An 18817-nucleotide genomic window follows, 5' to 3' on the forward strand; every position below is an offset into this window, starting at 1 on the left:
TCCGACTTCGCATCGTCCCGTGAGCCTTCACACAGCCTCCCAGCCTGGACGGAAATCCCAGTGTTCCCCTGATCAAAATGAGGAAGGGGCTCCAGAGTGGTCCAGCTCACACAGGGCATCAAGAGAAAGAAAAGGAGGTGTGGTGGGAGAGGGAGGAGAAAGAATGGCAGCACAGGAGGGCTGAGAAGAAGCTGCTGGCCTTCTGGATGTCCTTGTCCTACAGGACCTGGACTTTCTTCAGGCCCCGTGAGAGACCGGGCTTTCAGCGCTCTGCCTCGGCAGCCCGGCTGCTGAAGAGTGAGGCATGAGGAGAGGAAATGTCTGTGTGCATGTGTGTGTGTGGCTGTAGTGAGTGCATGTTTGTGTGTGGAGGTCTGTCATTCGCATAGTGACAGCAGAGGCCTCACAGACCTGCTGTCAAGTGGACCTGTCTGTTTGTGTGTCTCATATATGTGTGTGAGTGCTTGAAGTGTGTGCTTCCTCTGCCTAGTCCTCCATTTGCAAAAGTACTTTGTGTTGCTGCCCTACTAGTACTGGAGTGACAGGTGAAGGGCAAAACAAACATGTTGTAGTTTTTTTTCTGCAAAACTGTTAATGGAAACAAAACATCATCTGTGACTTTGAAGGAGCTTGGAGTGAAGGAAAACAACTCGAGGAAAAGAGTTGTCTTCTTTTTCTTGGATCATCCCTCTAAAATCTGCAAAACAACCCTTACAGAGATTAAGTTTTTAGTGCAGAAGGCCCTCCTCTCACTACCGACACTCTTCAGGCAGATATGGGTTAACACTGACCAGCCATGGTGGTGACCCATCTGGCTTTGGAGCTGCGTTTCCAGGGAAATAAGCTGAGGGGCTTCACATGCAGACTGACCCGCTCAGCCCATGAAGTCCTGCCTGAGAGCTCATGGACCATTGCCTTCCAAGTCCTGCTTCCATACTTGGTGTCTGGCCTGGGCATGGTGGCAGCCGGGATAGTCATGGATATAGTGCAAGTATGAAAAAAGTGTGCATGAAAGATGACATTGTGTTGCTTAGATCAACTTGTTATTTCAGTGTTTATATACCCAATGCTAGGGAGATTTGTTAAGCACTAAATAAGTACTATGAAATGTAATCTTTATGTTTCTTGACTTTCATCTGTGTTGTTTACTGTATTCTTGAGGTGAAATAGTGGTGAGTTTCTGGAGGACATACATGATGAGGGGAGAATGAAATAGATGCTTATGCAATGAATTTGCCTTCTGTTGGTTTGGGGGTCAAACACATTCAGCAACAGACTAATCCCTTCTTGAGAAATGCAATGAAAGATAAATGTGCAGGGGCTAAGGTTTAGTACAGTAGATCGAGCGGAGGCTGCAGTCTATGGCGCATTGATCACAGGTGCTGTTTCATGCATGTCTTCCCCCACTGTCTCTCCCCATGTTTCCTTCCCTCTCCAGCTGTCCTATCCAATGAAAGCTGAAAAAGCAAACAAAAAAAATGTGCTCATGAAAGACAAGTGCTAATAGAAATAGGCATATGACCACACTGAAGAGTAAATTCACAGTCTTTTTCATCATGTCTTTGCTTCGAGTCTTCATCAAGAAGTTGTACAGACCTTAGAAACAAATTTTGATGCAATTCTCACCGGACACACAGTATTGTGCATAACTTTTTGGCATGTGTCGGCCTAAAATTGAGGCTGCATTAAGGCGTAGATGTGGCAAGTAAGTTGTATGAGGGCACCATCGAACATAAAGGAGAAATGACCCAACCCAGGTCCTGCTCTGGAGATTCATGATTGTACTATGGGCACTGGAAAATAATCTGTTAAATAAAGTCTAAACCTTTAAAATAGCGTATGGGATAGGTGTGGCGAGAGTGCATGGCCTGGGGTAGTGTCCTTGGGGAAAGTAGGGTTGTCAGGAGCCTCTGGTCGTGCTGCTGATGTTCCAGGGGCCTAAAAAACGCCAGTGCTCTCCGGGCTTACCACCAGGAGTGAAAAGGTCTAGGCAAGAGACATGCTGTTTAACTTGACTTTGGCTACTGAGCGACAGACGTGTGTGTCAACATGTCAAGCCAGAGTCAACTCTGGCTGCCCCTCTCTCCAGTCCTGGCTTTTGGCATATAGGGCCCCATGATGAATCCTTCGTGCCCTTCATGCCTAGAACTTATGCACTTGACTCTATACCTGCTGAACTTCAGACAAAGAACTGAATTTTTCCCTGCATAGTGTATCCTGACCCCATCGCTAACCTGATCATAGAAAAGCAGCATTGGAGACTATTTTGATTTTGTACACAGGTATAGCATGTGATCTGGTAATGATGATGGTATTGGGGAATTTTATGCATCTTTTATGCAGCCCTTGACAATGCCAGAAGATACCCCAGTTCAAAAAGATTGTGCTTGTATACAGTTATAGAAAAAGTAGTTTTGTAGATAGCCTTTGTTTTTTGTTTTTTGTTTTTTTTATATATATCACCACACATTCACTGCCAAAGAGCTGATGTCAATGTAAAGGCTTTGAAAACAATTCAAGATACTATTTACTATGTAAGGTTTTTTAATCCAGATGTTAAATGTTTTGGATGGGGGTTTGGGGGGTTTGGGGGTTAGGACATGAGGCCAAAAGGGAGTTCCTGTAAATTAAATCCCTGAGAAATGCTAGAACTGGGTTTTGGATTAGTTTATTGTTATTGGTTAGCTTATTAGTTTGGTGCTCACTTAAGCTATCTTTAATAAATAAAGGCAAAAAAAAAACCAAAAATAAAAATAAAAGAAATGCCAGAACTACCCAGGCAAAAAAACCTAATGCTATGCAACACAAAATGCTTTAACATTTCTTACAGTGTAAATTTATGTAACATCACATCCCACAAAATTAGAAGCTAATTAATATATAACAGAGACTGCAGGGCACTGTTGATGGATTAATCAATTTGTGCAACAACTATAGCCATGGTTATTTTTGTTGACATTGCGATCCTGATTATTAAACATGATTACTCTTTGATTTTAGTACCTCTGCATCACATTTATGAAACACTCTTAATACTTGAACATCCAGAACAATATTTAAAATGATAAACTGTATAATGTTATTAATACTAACTACATTAAATCAAATCAATGCTATTTTGAGGCAGCAGTAATTTAAAGGACAAAATATGAATACAAACATGCTGACACATTTATTACACATGATTAAAAAAAACCTGTGAACTAAACAAGTGTGGTACAACCTGTGGCACTGTCATCGTTTAGTCTTGATTATTTTATAAGGGGCCAAAATTGTAATTGAAATTGAAACTTGAGAAAAGAGAGATTCTTTAGTTCATTTTTAAGGTCCCACATCTCTTTGGCACATTTTGGCACACTTGTTCAGAAGCACCGAACAGTTAACAAGGCAGGATTTTCCTCTAAAATTTAAGAAAAAGAAAACAGAGCAAAGGAAAAAATGATTGTAAGTAAGATTACCACTAAGACACAAACATAACTCTAAAGATAATGTGGTTCTATAGTTTCTGTGTATCTGAACTTGCCACTTGTTTGCTTACAGCTAAACTGCTTAAAATGCCATTGTATGTGCTTCAGATTTGTTTCTGCTGAGCCAAAAAAAAGTTCACAAGGCCAAAGTTCAAAGTTTTCTTTCAGTATAGTGTGACTGTGTCATTTTTGCTGGTTTTTTCCATGAAACAGAGGCTCTCTTGTGTGAAAAAAACACTGTTTTGTCTTTCAGCACTGGGAGGTGTTCAAAGAAATCTCAGAGGTGTTTATCTTGGTGCCAGCCCTGGTGGGGCTGAAGGGGAATCTGGAGATGACGTTGGCATCCAGACTATCAACAGCAGTGAGTGGAAACATACTCACCTAAAACAGGCATACCCTTGACAAGTTAGCATATTATTCATGAGCATGTGGGTAGTAAAATGTAGCTAAAAGCATATAATAGTGATGGCTGTCAGCTTCCCAGCATCAGTACACTTTTGCTAAGTGTCTGTATTATTACAGTTGTCCTTGATAAAACCTAATTAATCCAAGCTTATGATTTTAACATCTTCATTAATCTCAAAGGGATTATAACTCATAGGCTTAGCACACTAAGGACAAATCAGAACATTTATAAATCCTCACTAAATGTGGACAAGCTTGAGTTAAATTTGCATAGTGATTCTTAAGCTGTTCTGAACACAGTGTTCGAGAAATACGTGATGATGCGTGAACCTGTTCTATCCACAGGCCAACACAGGGCAGATGGATGAGGCTCAGCAGCAGTGGAGGATGGTGATCTGTAATCTGGCTCTCATTCAGGTAACACACTGCTCCACTGCACACCCGCCATTCTGTTAATAACGCACTCCATCATTTTGACCCGCCTCTGCTGACTTCAAGACAAATCCATTTAACCTGAGAGGTTCTTCTGCTGCGATTAAGCCTTTGTCCCATTCAAAACAATTCACTTTACGTCTCAGCCAATTAAAATCACAGGATAACAGTAGGAGAGGGTCTCCAATGGTAGATATGAAAAGACATTGGGAGGGAAAAATTTGGAGGGAAAGGGGAGAAATGAACAAAATTGAAATTAATTAATAAAATTGTTTACAACATTCACATTTCAGTGCATGTCATTTCAGATTTCTCTTATTAATGTATATCCAGGTATGTCTTTTTAATGCCAACTTTAGAATGAAAATAACATACAACAACAAACATATTAAATGCATTGAATGAATAGCAAGAGAACATTTCACTGGCACTTTATTTAGTGGGTTTTAATTACCTAGTAATTTTTTTATAGTAATAAGGGGAATTTATCTATTAATTCATCATCAATTAAGTGCTAATTACCTTATGATAAGTTGTCATTTTACCAAGTTATAACTCAAAAACATGGTAATTTTATGGAAGTATTAACCTAGTAATAATGTATTAACTATCAAGTAATTCCTTTTAATATTGTGGCAATTCTCTGGTAAATAGGTGGTGTTTTACCCTAACGCTGTCCCTCTAACCCTAAAAAGTTACTTTGAAATTATTTAGGAAGGACTCACTTTAATTTGGGCCAAAATTAAGTAATTACTTGTATTTTATCAAGCAACTTAGAAAATTATCATCTTATTTATAAGAAATTACTTGGTTAAATATCACTTGATTACAAAAGAATTGCCACAGTATTACAGGGTAAGGGTTAGGGTAGGGGTCTGAGGGTTGTGGTTAGGATAAATTGCTGGCTGGCTGGCTGGCTGGGAAATTAATCGCAAATTAGACTGAATTGCAATATGGACTGCTGCAACTGCCAAATTGCTGATGGTGCAATATTTCTTTAACCTGCAATTTGTACTAAAATATCAGTTTAAACCTTTTTTTTGCAGCAGAGATGTTATGCTCTACATATTACGCAATCATTCAAGTTCCGTTTTTTAGAATATTCTGCTAAAAATTTTCTTTATTTTTTGTACATTTTTCTTATTGAGTATGAGAATGACATAAAAATTATCACTCCCTTCAATACAAGAATTTATGTCAGATTTTGAATACGAATCAAAATCATCACAGATATTTTTTCAAAACTGTTTAGCCCTTGTTTATCTAATATTGTGTAGGTTATAATATAGAATTTTTTTTTTTCATTTGTTGGAAAATACACAAGATGAGGAACTTAAGAAATAATTGCACATCAGATCGCAATCACAACATTGGGGAGGGGGGACGCAATTAGATTTTCTTCCCAAATTGTTCAGCCCTAATCCATACACACTTACATGCCACGGATGCAGCAGTGGGAGCAGTCTGAGGTGGAGTGACAGACATGGGACTGCTGGAGCTTGGGGTCAGACACCTGACCTTCTGGTTAAGAAACAACCCACTAATGAGCCACAGTTACCCAAAGACTGATAAGCATGGAAAATTGTTTCCGTTATAGTCATTGGAAGAATTTAATAAAAATAAGTTGTAAAATGGAAAAAGTAAAATTCTACATTTTATTTTCATATTTTCCATCCTAAATTATAATGGATTTAACCCGTGTGTTGTCAGCCCAAACTTATTGATATTCACAATGTTGTATTAGATTTTTGCTCCTATTATACATATTGTACATGCTGTTGTCTACACATTGTATTGGTGGGGGTTGTGGTTAAAAATTGAAGAGACCATAGTTTGTTGGTGAATTCTTTATTGTATGTTATGTTATATCCCTTCTAAAAATGTATGTAAAGCTTTTGCACATTTCTGCTACTTTTAAGGCTGTATCTACTCAACAAAAATCATGTTTACAATGCTGCAGTAATGTAAGCCATAATAATAATATATACCCCTAGTTTAGAACAGAAAACTTTTATGATAAGTGTTTTTTTTGTTGAAAAACCAGGTGGTCTCCATTGATTAAAAACAGTCTTTCTGCATGGTGGAGAGAAAGAAAACAAATATTAACTGAGTTTCTAAAAATAAATGGTTGTTTTTTTTCATGATGACAAATAGATTTAGGATCCAAATTTCAAATACACTGCTTATTTAAGCAGTAGAGAGAAAGTAGGTGATTTTTTTATCCTTAGGACAAGGGGAAAAGACAGAATATCAAGACAACACAAGGGTGTAGAAATTTTGCAAGAGGGTGTCCCTTCAAAAGGATAACGCCACATATCAAAGTATAGGAATTTCCCAGTTGTTTAAGCTGAGTTGTTGATAACCTGTCCAAAAATGTAAAAATGTAGACATTGATTCAGTTATATTTTGGAGTGATTCTGTTTGTCTGGTTTCTTTATTTGATTAACTGCTACTGCTACATCCAGCCAGAAATGACTGCAAATTAACGTTGCTACTCTGGGATACCTACAAGGATTGAACAGTTGATAAAGAATCTTGATTAGTGGACCATTGCTGCCAGAAGGGGAGGAGATTTTTTGTCCTGTTCCTGCTGTTCAGCCAACATAATGCCAAAGCAGCAAAAGCTTACTGTATACTGTGTTTACTGGCATTATGAAACAAAAGTTGACATGAAGGATAAAGGCATTCAATGCAGTGGTTAGACCTGTATCCTATTCAACCTACAGAAAGACTATAGCCTCTGTGTCGAGGTTTGTATGGTGTCACTGTAGATTTTCTCTGGTACTCCAACAGTCCAAAAAAACATTATAAAACATGCAGGTCAATTAGCACCTCTTCACTGCACATAGGTGTGAGTGTGAATGGTTCTCAGCTTTGTGATGTGCTGGCGACCGTCCCAGAAAAAAACAGCCTCTTGGCCAAGGCCAGGAGGGATTGGCAAATCTAGTAATATTCTTTTATTTGAAAATAAATGAATAAAAGCAGAAAATTAAATTAATTGCACATTTCACATCATTAGCAAAGCAAAAGTGTAGAATTGTGCTTTCCAAGAGTGGCACACATTTTCCTAAATGTCTACTTTATTTGTTCATGATAATTTCCTTATATATTTAGACTCATAATTGATTAATATATTGATTAATATTTTATAATCATTCATATAGTTGTGTGTTTCAGATCATTTTTTCTGCTTTTTTTCCCACACATCTTTTAGAAACTCTTCTTTTAACATCTTCCTTTAATGTTTTGTCCAAATTTTGTTGTTTGAACAGAAGGAAGGAAATGATTGATGGACACGCAGATCAAAATGCACTGATAAAGTGAAAGATTTACATCGTCAGCAGAAACAGACTAATGTCCCCATAATCTGTCCTCTTTGTCCAGCTCCAGGCCACTGCCGTGGGCTTCCTGGCTGCCGTTGCAGCAGTGGGTCTTGGGGTTCTGACACGGGGGAGACTGAATGTCATCCAGGCTGCTGTCCTCTGTGCCAGCAGTGTCACCACTGCCTTTATCACTGCCCTGTCTCTAGGTAAAATAAAAACACGGGCTACATAGGGGGAATAAATGGCTCAGAATACTTCACTGTAGTAAATGAGAGAACATCTTTATTGTTTGTCTTTTATGTTTTCTGTTTGGTGCTTTTTCAGGTCTGGTGATGGTGGCAGTTATCATTGGTTCTAGAAAAATGGGCATCAACCCAGATAATGTGGCCACGCCCATCGCTGCCAGCCTCGGAGACCTCACCACTCTGTCTTTGCTCGCCGGGGTCAGCAGCCTCTTCTTCAGCTACAGAGGTCAGAGGTCAAACGTGACAAGAAGAGAGACCCAGTAGAAATTTTCAGTTTGTCTGAGCCTGTTGTTTGGAAATATTAAATGAAACTGATTGAAAGCTGATGAAGGAAAAAATATTAAAGTCCATTTTTGCCAGAAGAGGGCAACATTGTCAACCAAATAGCAGCAGAACATTAGAAAAGCCTTTCACCTGACTTCCGTTTAGTCTTTCTTATGTTTCCCCTTTAAATTAGAAAAAACGTTGTTACTTTTTTTCCCAGCACATATTTCTACACTATATGAAAGATTAAACAGAAACAGATGTTTTCTGTTTTCTGTTGCTCTCCAGACATGTGGTACTTGCCTCCTGCAGTCTGTGTCTTCTTCCTGCTCCTTATCCCAGTATGGTTCACAATTGCACGTCACTCTCTACCAATCAGAGAGGTCCTCAAGTCAGGATGGACACCTGTCATTTTGGCCATGTCAATCAGCAGGTAAGCTTAGTCATGATACTGTATCTTTAAGAAGGCATGATGAATAGAAAATGCAGAGAAATTGTCTTGCTCTAATACCAATTTATTGAAAAATAATTTTCCTTTAATTTGTATAAATTATTAGAGTCAGATATTCTGCTTCTTTTTTTACAGACAAACATCTGTGCACCACAATAAAACTCTGTATTCTGTCTTTTTCCAGTATCGGTGGTCTGATTTTGGATAAGACAGTGAGCAATCCGGACTTTGAGGGCATGGCGGTGTTGAGTCCAGTCATAAATGGTAAGTGAAATTTGACATAAACGAATCTTAGCGTGTTTCTTGTCACCCCTCATTTTAACCTTATACGTAACATTTACAAGCATTACTTTAAAAACAGTACCAAATGTATTAGGGGTCAATATATTAGTATTCGCAGTATATTTGTTATAATACTCTATGACCCTGTTTATACCTTGCGTTGAAATTGATCAAAATCCACTTTGAGTATATGCATATGCTTCTTAGTGTGTATTAAAGACAATTTGACCAATCAATTTTGATTTGTATAGTGCCCATTTAAAACCAGAGTTATCTCAAGACCCTCAAAGAGGGAAGGTCTGGATCATACTCTTTAATGTGAAGACCCAGCTAATCACCATGACCTCAGGCAAAGCCAGATTCGTGTTGACAGGCATGTGCTGAAGCCGTGCTGGGGTTGGAAAGGGGTAGAGGGATGGTGGGTAACAGGAAGAGAGATGAGGAGGATGCAGAAGGAGGGACAAGAGAAACAACAAAACAGCAAATGATAGACAAATTTACGGCTGTCATGGCCATAAACTTTTCTTCAGTTTTACATGATATGGCTGTTACCTCAATAATGCTAATTATTGATAATAATTAATAATAATGATGATTATAATAATGATTAATTATTAACCCTAAACGTGATTAATAAAAAATTGAACGGTGCATATTTAGCCGTAGCAGATAGGATAATAATGAAATATAGATAACTGTTATTAATAATTCTAAGAATGTAGTTTGTCTTGTATTCGCTTTAACTTGTAATGATAATATAAGTGAGGATGATGTTGGTAGATGAAGCAGTTTTAGTTGCAGTTATATAATATGAATACGGTCCTCAGACTGATGTCAGATAGCTCACACTGTCGATTATACACATACTGGCACACATTAAAAATGCCCCCTCAGCTGACATCATCTGTGGTAGTCAGCCAGTAAATAAACAGCATGGCTTACTTCTGCCCAGCCATGCTTGTAATGATGACTGCTTTGGCTTTTATTATGTCTATTTGACAAAAAAAAATTGAAAAAAGGAAACTAGAGCTTTGCATTAAAGCATTGTCATTGTGATAACATATTGCAAAAGTTTACATTTGTTACAATAAACAAGAAAAACTATTCAAGGTAAATGGTGATTTCTTAGTATACATTCACATGATGAACAGAGATCCAAGTATAATAGCAGCACCTTCACATCATTTTTAAGCAGTATAATGCTCAAACTAGTTATCTTCTACCGTCAGATTGATTTGTGCCAATGAAGTGGTGAGAACATTTTGAAGATTTCTGGATTTATTTGGATTCAAGAAACCATAAAGATCAACAGAAGGATTGAAAAACTGTTAGCAAGGCTGTAGCAAATACACACCCATTATGTGTTTATTCTTGTGGTTGTTGAAATAATGAACAATGTTTTAAAGTATTCCAAGTTACATGGCCTTAGTGCTGACACTGCTAACATTTTATACAACAGAGTCCTCATTTCAAAGGCCCAGAGGAGAAAAATTACACTGTAACTTTGATAACCTTTGCCCAATTTAGATAATGCTCGTGGATTTATTCCATAATTAAAGCCGAAACTATTTATGGCATTTATTCTCCACACTCTAAGCAAAAGAATTTAACACTGGCATGTTTTCCTGAGGGACACACAGCTCTGGGAATGGGGTTGTGGTGTCTCAACAGTCCTTATCTTTGAAGACAGGCATTTTAGTGCTATAATTAGCTTCTTAATTATCATTAAGAAAGCCTCATGGCAACAAATGTCATGTTGAAATAGCTCTTGCATGCAAACCCTGCTGCTTATCCCATTATTATTTATAAGAGTGCTATATCTAAGCTATTAATCAATCAGGAGCTATTAAAGTGCTACTAAAGTTGAGCTGCCTTCTCCCTGTCAAATAAACCTCAGAGAGGCATTTGGAGACAGATCTTTAGTGACTGAAGTTAGTTACCCACAAAGCAGCATACTAAGTAGAGAGGGATAACAATGGTCTTTACATAGACCACAAGCCTGATCAGAATGCCAACGATGCATTCACTGGCTCCTGATTGCAGAATCTCGACTAGCCACCGCCAAGGAATTCAGCGTGTATTGAAGTCATCGTACAGGAAGTGCATTTGCATATCAATTGAACCCCCCAGACCAGCCCTGTGCATCAGGAGCTAGTGGAAAAATACGCAGCCTTGAATGTAAAAGTGCTGAATTCTTAATGTTGTAGTGATACAGACACTATTATGCCAGTGTATAATTTCAGTAAATCCTCATTACTATCTATAGTTTGTATTTTACTTTAGTTTATAAATGTGGAGCAAAGGCTGTAAAAACTAAATCAACAGTGAGATCTCTACCTGCAGCTGCTAGGTGAAAGGGACGGCTGAAAACATACAGTATGTCTATAGCTGTAGAGATTTCAAAACAGCATTAAAATGGAATAATCCAAGGGATGTAAACGAAGTTTAAATTCATACTTGAGTACAGGCCAAAATCTCTCTTTATATTGCCTAATTTATCTATTTATTTTAAAGACGTGTAAGCCAAGGGGTTCTGTTTGGCTCACAGCCCAAGAAGAGAGCAGTGCTACAGCATACACTGTACCAAAGCCAGTAGGACTTTTCCAATCCCACTTTGAAACCAGTCCCTTTAGAGCCTCTTAGTATTAATTGATAAATAATTTTCAAGAAAAAAGACACTCTTCTGAGAGAGATTACTCTCGGACTTTAAAGATACTGCAGGGGCTCTTTAAGGTGTTAAAGTCACTGATGCTCTGGTTTGCATGGGGTTGTACTGAGATAATCTCTAAATGACAGATTTTTATTAAAAATGTTTAAGTGAAAAATTGTAACTTTTCGGTTCTCCTGAAGAGTCCAGTTTGATATACAGTATGATTCATTCAATCATTGATCTCTTTAAGTTTTTCTTCTCCTCACAGGTGTCGGGGGAAACCTTGTGGCCATTCAAGCCAGCAGGATGTCCACCTACCTGCACTTCTTGAGTGCTCCTGGAGTTTTACCATCAAAAATGGGTGGGAACTGCCCTGGACCCTGTGCTACCTTCTGCTCCCAAGGTCAGATAAAACAAGCCCCATCTTCCAAGCACCAAACAACAGACAGAAGCTAGCTTACTTTAGTATTTAGCATCTTTAGTAATATAACTCAGGAGCTGCAGCAACAAATATTTTTTTTTCATAAATATAAATACAGTTTGTGTTTTAACACTTTTTTCCAGAAAATACATGCAAGGTTTATAGAAACACAAACACAATCAAGGTAGAAAACTAAACAGAAAAAACAATGAACTGGCAATAGCATGCCATATAAGGCTTCATTCAGTTGTGGTTGCACCTGGCATTTGTAACTAATTTCAAATTGAACAGACAAATTCTTTGACTCATTGTGATACTTTTATTCTTCTTTGAAAAAGGACGTATTGTATTCAAAATAAGAAAAAAATGTATTAAAATAAAATTTAGCTGTTTTACCTTGGTTGTACCACCTGACATGGAAAGCTTACCTGCTCAACTAAAAAAACTGTAATTAATAATTTTTATTAAAAAAAAATTTGATACCTTATTTCCCATATTAAAAGTAAAATAAATATTCTTATAGCTTTAAATTAAATTATTTATTTCATATATTGACACTTCTTGTAGTTTCACCATATGAAACACTTGTTGCCCCGCCTGGAATTTGCTAAAATTTCAAATAAACAGTACAAAATACTCAGACCCATTTTATTACTTTTCCTTCAAGAGTTTAACAGTAAAATACATTTTTAGCAGTTACACATTATAAATTATGCAACAAACTGTTTTATCACCTTGTTTAAAAATAAAATTCCTATAATTACAGAGCTTGAAAATTCCAGGACAAAAGTTTTTGAATGATCTTACTAGCTTTTAAATTAAACATTTAAGTAGCGTTCTATTTCAAAGATTTCAACCATAAAATAATGCAAAAGAAGTCTTACTTGAGTATCTCACAATTAAAATACCAATTTTGATAGCATCAGTAATCTTATCATTTACTTGGATGGTTGTGCAACCTCATATTTTAGGGTTTGAGATGCCAAAATATGAAATGAATTGTATTGTTCAAATATACTGAAAACATATCAAAAGAAGGCTTTGTAGAATAAATTGATGTATGCCAGGATCGGATTTTTTTTTTTTAAAGGAAATAATAGATTCAGACACAAAAAAATGCACATCATTGACCTTGTTACTTAAATCAGCAGTTTCATCACTAGTGCACATTTTAATGAATTATACACTTCCAAGTACATACAAGTGTTTTGGCAGTGGACTTTGCTTATAAAAAAAACTAAACCAGCCACAAGGTGACTGTCAGCAGCACAAGTGTGACTGTGTAGGTTTTCTAATAACCTCTCTTCATAGCTGAATAAAGGTGGACTGGAGGTGATATAATAAAAAAGTAGTTAAGTCTGTGGGTTGGCAGTCTTGCTGATGAATGTGCCATCACCTGACGCTGATATACAAACTTGATGTCAAACCCCAGTCAAGGCAAAAATACAAACAAAAGCTCTCAGTTGTATTAGAGGGCTTGAACAAATGAGCCATAGAGTTTAAAGCGCTGGGGGATTTTTCAGCCATTATCTTAAAAGATGATAAAAATGGACTTGACCTTGTGTAATGCTTTTGTGGCCTTTTGATTATTGAAGGAGTTTCTATACTGAAGGTCACACTAACCCATTCACCTTCCCACACTGCTGGTAGAGCCCATCAGTAATTAATCCCATTCACACACATTCATAGACAACTGTGCAGCAGTGGGAGGGGACGTGACAAAGTATATAATAAAAGTTTTTTTCAGATTTTATCTTCACCTAAGCGGCCAAAAATGTAAGTAACAGCAGAGTCCAATAAAGAAGAGAATAGCCTTTTTCTTTCATAACTTTGAGGAAACCACTCTTAAAGAATTAGTGTAACATTTCAGCACAGCAGGCTTTTCAGTTTGCTCATGAGCAAATGGATACTGCTAAAAATGAGTCTACAGCCTCCAGCTTGTTAATTCAAGACAGAGGCAAAGACAGACTTTATTCATCTCTGAGAGGAAATTTTTAACTTGGTTGTTGAGACAAGCTAGACAGCAAAGACACATAAGGATCCTATGGATGTGCATTAATGGAGAGATATGAGCAGCTGGCTGGGGCTGGGTGCCTTGCTAAAGGGAACCTTAGCAGAGCTCAGGCAATGAACTGGCACCTCTTCAGCAAGCAGCCAAATTTCCAGACTTCGTCCGTACTAGGAACTGAGCCAGGGACCTTCTGTTTACCAACCGACGTCCTTTCAGACCAACCTACAGCTGCAGCTCAGCATTAAGACTCAAATCAGCTCTCATGACTCTGCCTCAGTTTATGGTTTAATTCATTAAAAAGATGTAAAACCCCAATTTCAAAACAAAACACGTTTAACTGTGACAGATCAGCACACTGGGTCAAGTTTAAGTCAAGTCAACAACACATGTCTCAGGCTTTTTACAGACCTTGAAACAAATGTGAGAATGCCAGTTAATATATTTTTTAAGATATCAATCTATCACTTTGAAACATGTCCTAATGTTATAAGTGAGAATAAAATAAATGTGTTATTAATAAAGCTGATGTATTCAAAGAGATGCCACCAATGGTTACATACAGTAGCTACTTTGTTCCCATCATTTTAGAGGATCACACTTTGTAAATGAAAAGTACACATGGCTTAAATTGTCATAAATTATCCTTAAACTAAAACAATAAACAACAAACTTTAAAGCTCTTTAAAGAAACAGGAACATTTCTAAGTTAACTATCTTTGATCTTTAACTTTCTTATTTCTTATTATCTGTTTTCTCCAGATGTGAACTCCAAATCTGCCAGAGTGCTGGTCATCCTTGTTGTCCCGGGTCACCTCCTCTTCCTGTACTTCATTCATCTTTTGCAGGGAGGCCATGCTGCCATGACTCCAACCTTCATCATCTGCTACCTGTCTGCAGCTCTGCTTCAGGTCAGACTACAGAGAGAACAGAAAGAAATAGCCACAAGTGGAAATTTGGTTGACTTCGGGCTTTTATGACGTAAATAACAATGAGCGCCTGTCAGAAATAACAAAGTTAAAAATGCCAGATTAAGATGAATTATTTCTTTTCCCCTCATCAGATTTGAACAAAAATGTGTTGTAAATGTAAAAGACAGCACTTTGGATGCCATCGTTGAGTGTCATCATGATTAGTTAAAGGCATCTTGAGTTATGAGCAAACCAGTAACAAGCCATGCCAGCTTTTATTAATCATTATGACATTTCGCATTTTGATTAACACTTGTTCCAAAAGATTGCACACTAGCTTTGGTGAAAATCTGTCCTCACAGTTGGAGAGAATATTTTTCTCTTTTTAGTCACCCCCTATGGCTGAAGATTCTGCTTTGGCAGGCTTATTTCTAGTTCTAACCTGGAGATGTGTAACCCATATTTATTTTAATTGGACAGCCATTCAGTTATGGCCATTTAACTGCTTAACCCTGCAAATTCAAAAAGAAATAAGATATCAACAAGAAACTTTTAATAAATTTTGTTCAGAGTATTTACACATATTTTATTGGTGAAAATCAGGCCTATGGTTTAAGAGGAGACATCTAAAAAGTGATTCAAATATATATAAATAAAAATGGGAGGTATTTGTCATGGTGGACTTTAACTGTCTACTTGCCTTTCAGTAGAGTACACTGAGCTTATTCATTGGACTTGTGTCAGATTTAAAACTAATCTGACTTGCAGTGTGATGAGCATGGCCAGTCAAAAACTGACTATTTTGCTCCTTTGCAACAGCACAACAACCTTGCTCAAAAAAGTTCATATATCTGGGGCTGGTAATGCACACGATTCTCAGTTATGCTTACATGTTTTGTGTTGCTAGAACTTTATATCTCACGCCCAGTGTGCCCAGTTTCTCAGTTTGAGTGTTTCCAGTTTTACTTATATTTAGATTTTCTAATTCAGTGCTTCCCAAATGTGGGCCAAGGCCCTGTGGTGGGCCCTTGAGGTTCTTTAGGTGGGCCACAAAAGGTCATTTACAATGATTAAAAATCATAGAAATGAAAAACAATGCATTTTAAATGGTCTTGAAATATTTGATTACATGTTTATATTTTAGGACTTAGAAGTAACAGAACACAGCCCGAAGTTTTAACTCATGTCATCTTTTTATCATGTCATTTATCTGATGTATACAACCGGTGTGACGGTTTGACTGGTGTTGGATCAACTGATGACACTCCATTAACATTCAACTATGGAAATCTCGTCCTAATTTTAAGAATTTAATAGACACTAATGCTACTTGGTAAAAGTTTGTTGGGTCACAAAGTAAAAGTATTAAGATCAATTTTGGAAAATAAAGTTTAAGTGACTTTACAGATGCCTGACAGAATAAATGACAATAGCTCTTTGATTGTACTTCATGATCCCATAATAACTTCTCTGTTTATGACCAAAAAATCTGAAAAATTAAAGGTAAATATATGAGTCTCATGTTATGGTTTTAATGGGCCTTCAAAGATTTCAGGTCTCAAATTGGGACACAACCAGTGTTAATTTTGTCGACTAAAACTATGAATATATTCTTCAGAAACAGCCTTTTTTCCTCTAGAAAGACTAGAACAAAACAAACTGAAAATAGATCTTTGAAGACTAAAACTGATTAAAAGTAAGTTTAGTTTTTGTCAAGATGACTAAAACGAGACTAAAATTTCATTTAGTTTTCCCCTGACATTCAAAATCCATGATATTTCTCCACTGTGGGTAAATCTGTGAAAATACAATGTATCTGTATCTCTTTTGCCTCACAGCTGTAGAAAGCTGGGTTGGCAAACTGCATAGAACACACTATCATGATTTTGTACCAGATTTAGGCAAGAGAATAAATGCTTGGACTAAAAGTTAAGACTAAAATGTGAGGACTTTTTATGGACTAAAACAAGACTAAAATGTTTTTGAGTTTCATCAACTAAAACTAGACAAAAAACTGTAAAGGTTAGAAATGACCATAATGTGACTAAAACTTAAAGGCACTAAACATACTGAAGCTTGGGAAAGGCTGCTCTAATTCTTGAGTTTCTGTTTTTTTGTCTCTATCCCAGGTGGTGATATTGCTTTTCCTGGCCAGCTTGATGGTGCGATGGCTGTGGCGACGGGGACAGGATCCAGACAACTTCTCCATCCCCTACCTCACAGCTCTAGGAGACCTGTTGGGGACTGGCTTACTGGCTTTGAGCTTCAGGCTGATTGTGATGGTCAGCTCTGCAGAGACTGGAGTTTGACACAGACCTGGGGTCCTATACTTACTGAATGTACTGTTTAATATATGCAAGCAGCTGAAACGTGCTGCAACGATCACTGAGTATGTAAGATATTTGTGCCACATTACTGTTCGTCAGGTGGGACAGAAACATGTCTGCAAGCACATCATTTTATGGAGTCATTATGATCTATCTAATATGTATTTATGTGTTTGCTTTTCTCAGGTGTATTTGTGTTTGTATTTACACCTAAAACCTTAATATCCCAACCCTTTCCTCTCCTTTTTCATTACTAGGCTAACACTCAACAACAATTTCAGCCATCAATCAACACAATAGAAATTAGATTTAATCAGTGAGTGTTCACTTTATTACTTTTACAACTCTTTGCCAGTTATGGACGAATGTCATACAACATTTTTTTCCACGTAAATGTAGGAACATACCAGTAGAGTGAATACTGATACATCAAAAGAAATAAAGATGTCAAGTTAAAGCATGAAAGAGAAAAGACAATATCCAGCAAAATCTGAACTTAGATTGTCTTAAATGAGTGACGTTTTAAGTTTTTATTTTTACATAGAAAAAATATAAATGATCAGCATGCCTTAGCCGTAAAGGTGGAGGTTTCCCATCTGGCCTTCATAGTATGCAACGACAGAGAGGTCAATTAGAGATGAAGGACTGGGGATATGATTTTGAGCACACACAGGTACAGTAGCAAACACATATATACATTAATTGAGCACAGAATAGACTTGTTTGCTGAGAATAATTTTAACAAGAAATAGCTTGTGTGCTTGAAAGCTCTTTTCTCTCCATGTGTAGTCCCCCTCTGTTCTCAGGACTGTGGCACAAATGTAACAGTGAAGATAAGAAAAACAGCTGGCTCAGATAAAAGTAATGAGGCAAGGAGAGTCTAACTTATGTATGGAAAGTGACTTATTTTGCACTTTAGTCTCTATATTTGCCAGCTTGCTGTTGTCAATATTTGTACAATGTTCCCTGCAGTTTCACCCAGCTTGGCCCTGTATAAAAACAGGCACCCATCAAAAATGTACATGTGGTGATGCTGTAAAACCACTGTAATGTTAACTGTTGACACATCTGTACACCTATTGTCAGCTCTTGATGTTAGATGGCAAATGATTGTATTCAGGCAATAATAATAATAATAATAATAATAATAATAATAAAGTAGGGGTTTAGAGTACATGTTCGTAAATATTAATCCAATGCTGCAGATTGCAAATGAATGTTAGATTCTATCCTGTTGATTTGTGCCTTTAATTGTGATACTTCTTCAGTTCTCTGATGTGTTGGAGGTTGCAGAATTTTTACAAAGTATTTAAAGTTTTTTTGTGCAGCACAGTATCACAGAATATAAACTGTTGTAATGACTGTCTGTGTTAGTTGATGGTCCAGGATTTGACATAAAGATGTTTCTTTGTGCTATTTTTGTGAACTTATAATATTATAGATCTCTCAGTTGTTTGATATGCACTTTTAGATAGATATTTGTCTTTATTAATCTGAAAATAGCATCCAAAGATGGAAAAAATCCTATTTAGCAAGGACAAAAAGCTTGAGTGGACTTTGTAGTGCTCTCACATTTGTAAAAATTCTAGATGACATATTTGCAGCCATAATTATTCACTGCAATAAAGACT

At 37.0% G+C, this 18817-nt stretch overlaps 1 protein-coding gene across 1 annotated transcript; it reads left to right on the top strand.

Moving 5' to 3' along the window:
• Positions 1–190: 190 nt before the first annotated feature.
• On the top strand, positions 191–18805 carry LOC121506967 (solute carrier family 41 member 3-like). Its single transcript, XM_041783042.1, has 10 exons — positions 191–991; positions 3721–3828; positions 4218–4289; positions 7689–7833; positions 7952–8098; positions 8425–8569; positions 8772–8851; positions 11788–11922; positions 14711–14859; positions 16989–18805. Exons 1-10 carry the CDS (start codon positions 797–799, stop codon positions 17166–17168), a joined length of 1356 nt encoding a protein of 451 aa, XP_041638976.1. The 5' UTR covers positions 191–796; the 3' UTR covers positions 17169–18805.
• The last annotated feature ends 12 nt before the right edge of the window (positions 18806–18817 follow it).

Source organism: Cheilinus undulatus, linkage group 3 (assembly GCF_018320785.1).
Source record: "Cheilinus undulatus linkage group 3, ASM1832078v1, whole genome shotgun sequence".
NCBI lineage: Eukaryota > Metazoa > Chordata > Actinopteri > Labriformes > Labridae > Cheilinus > Cheilinus undulatus.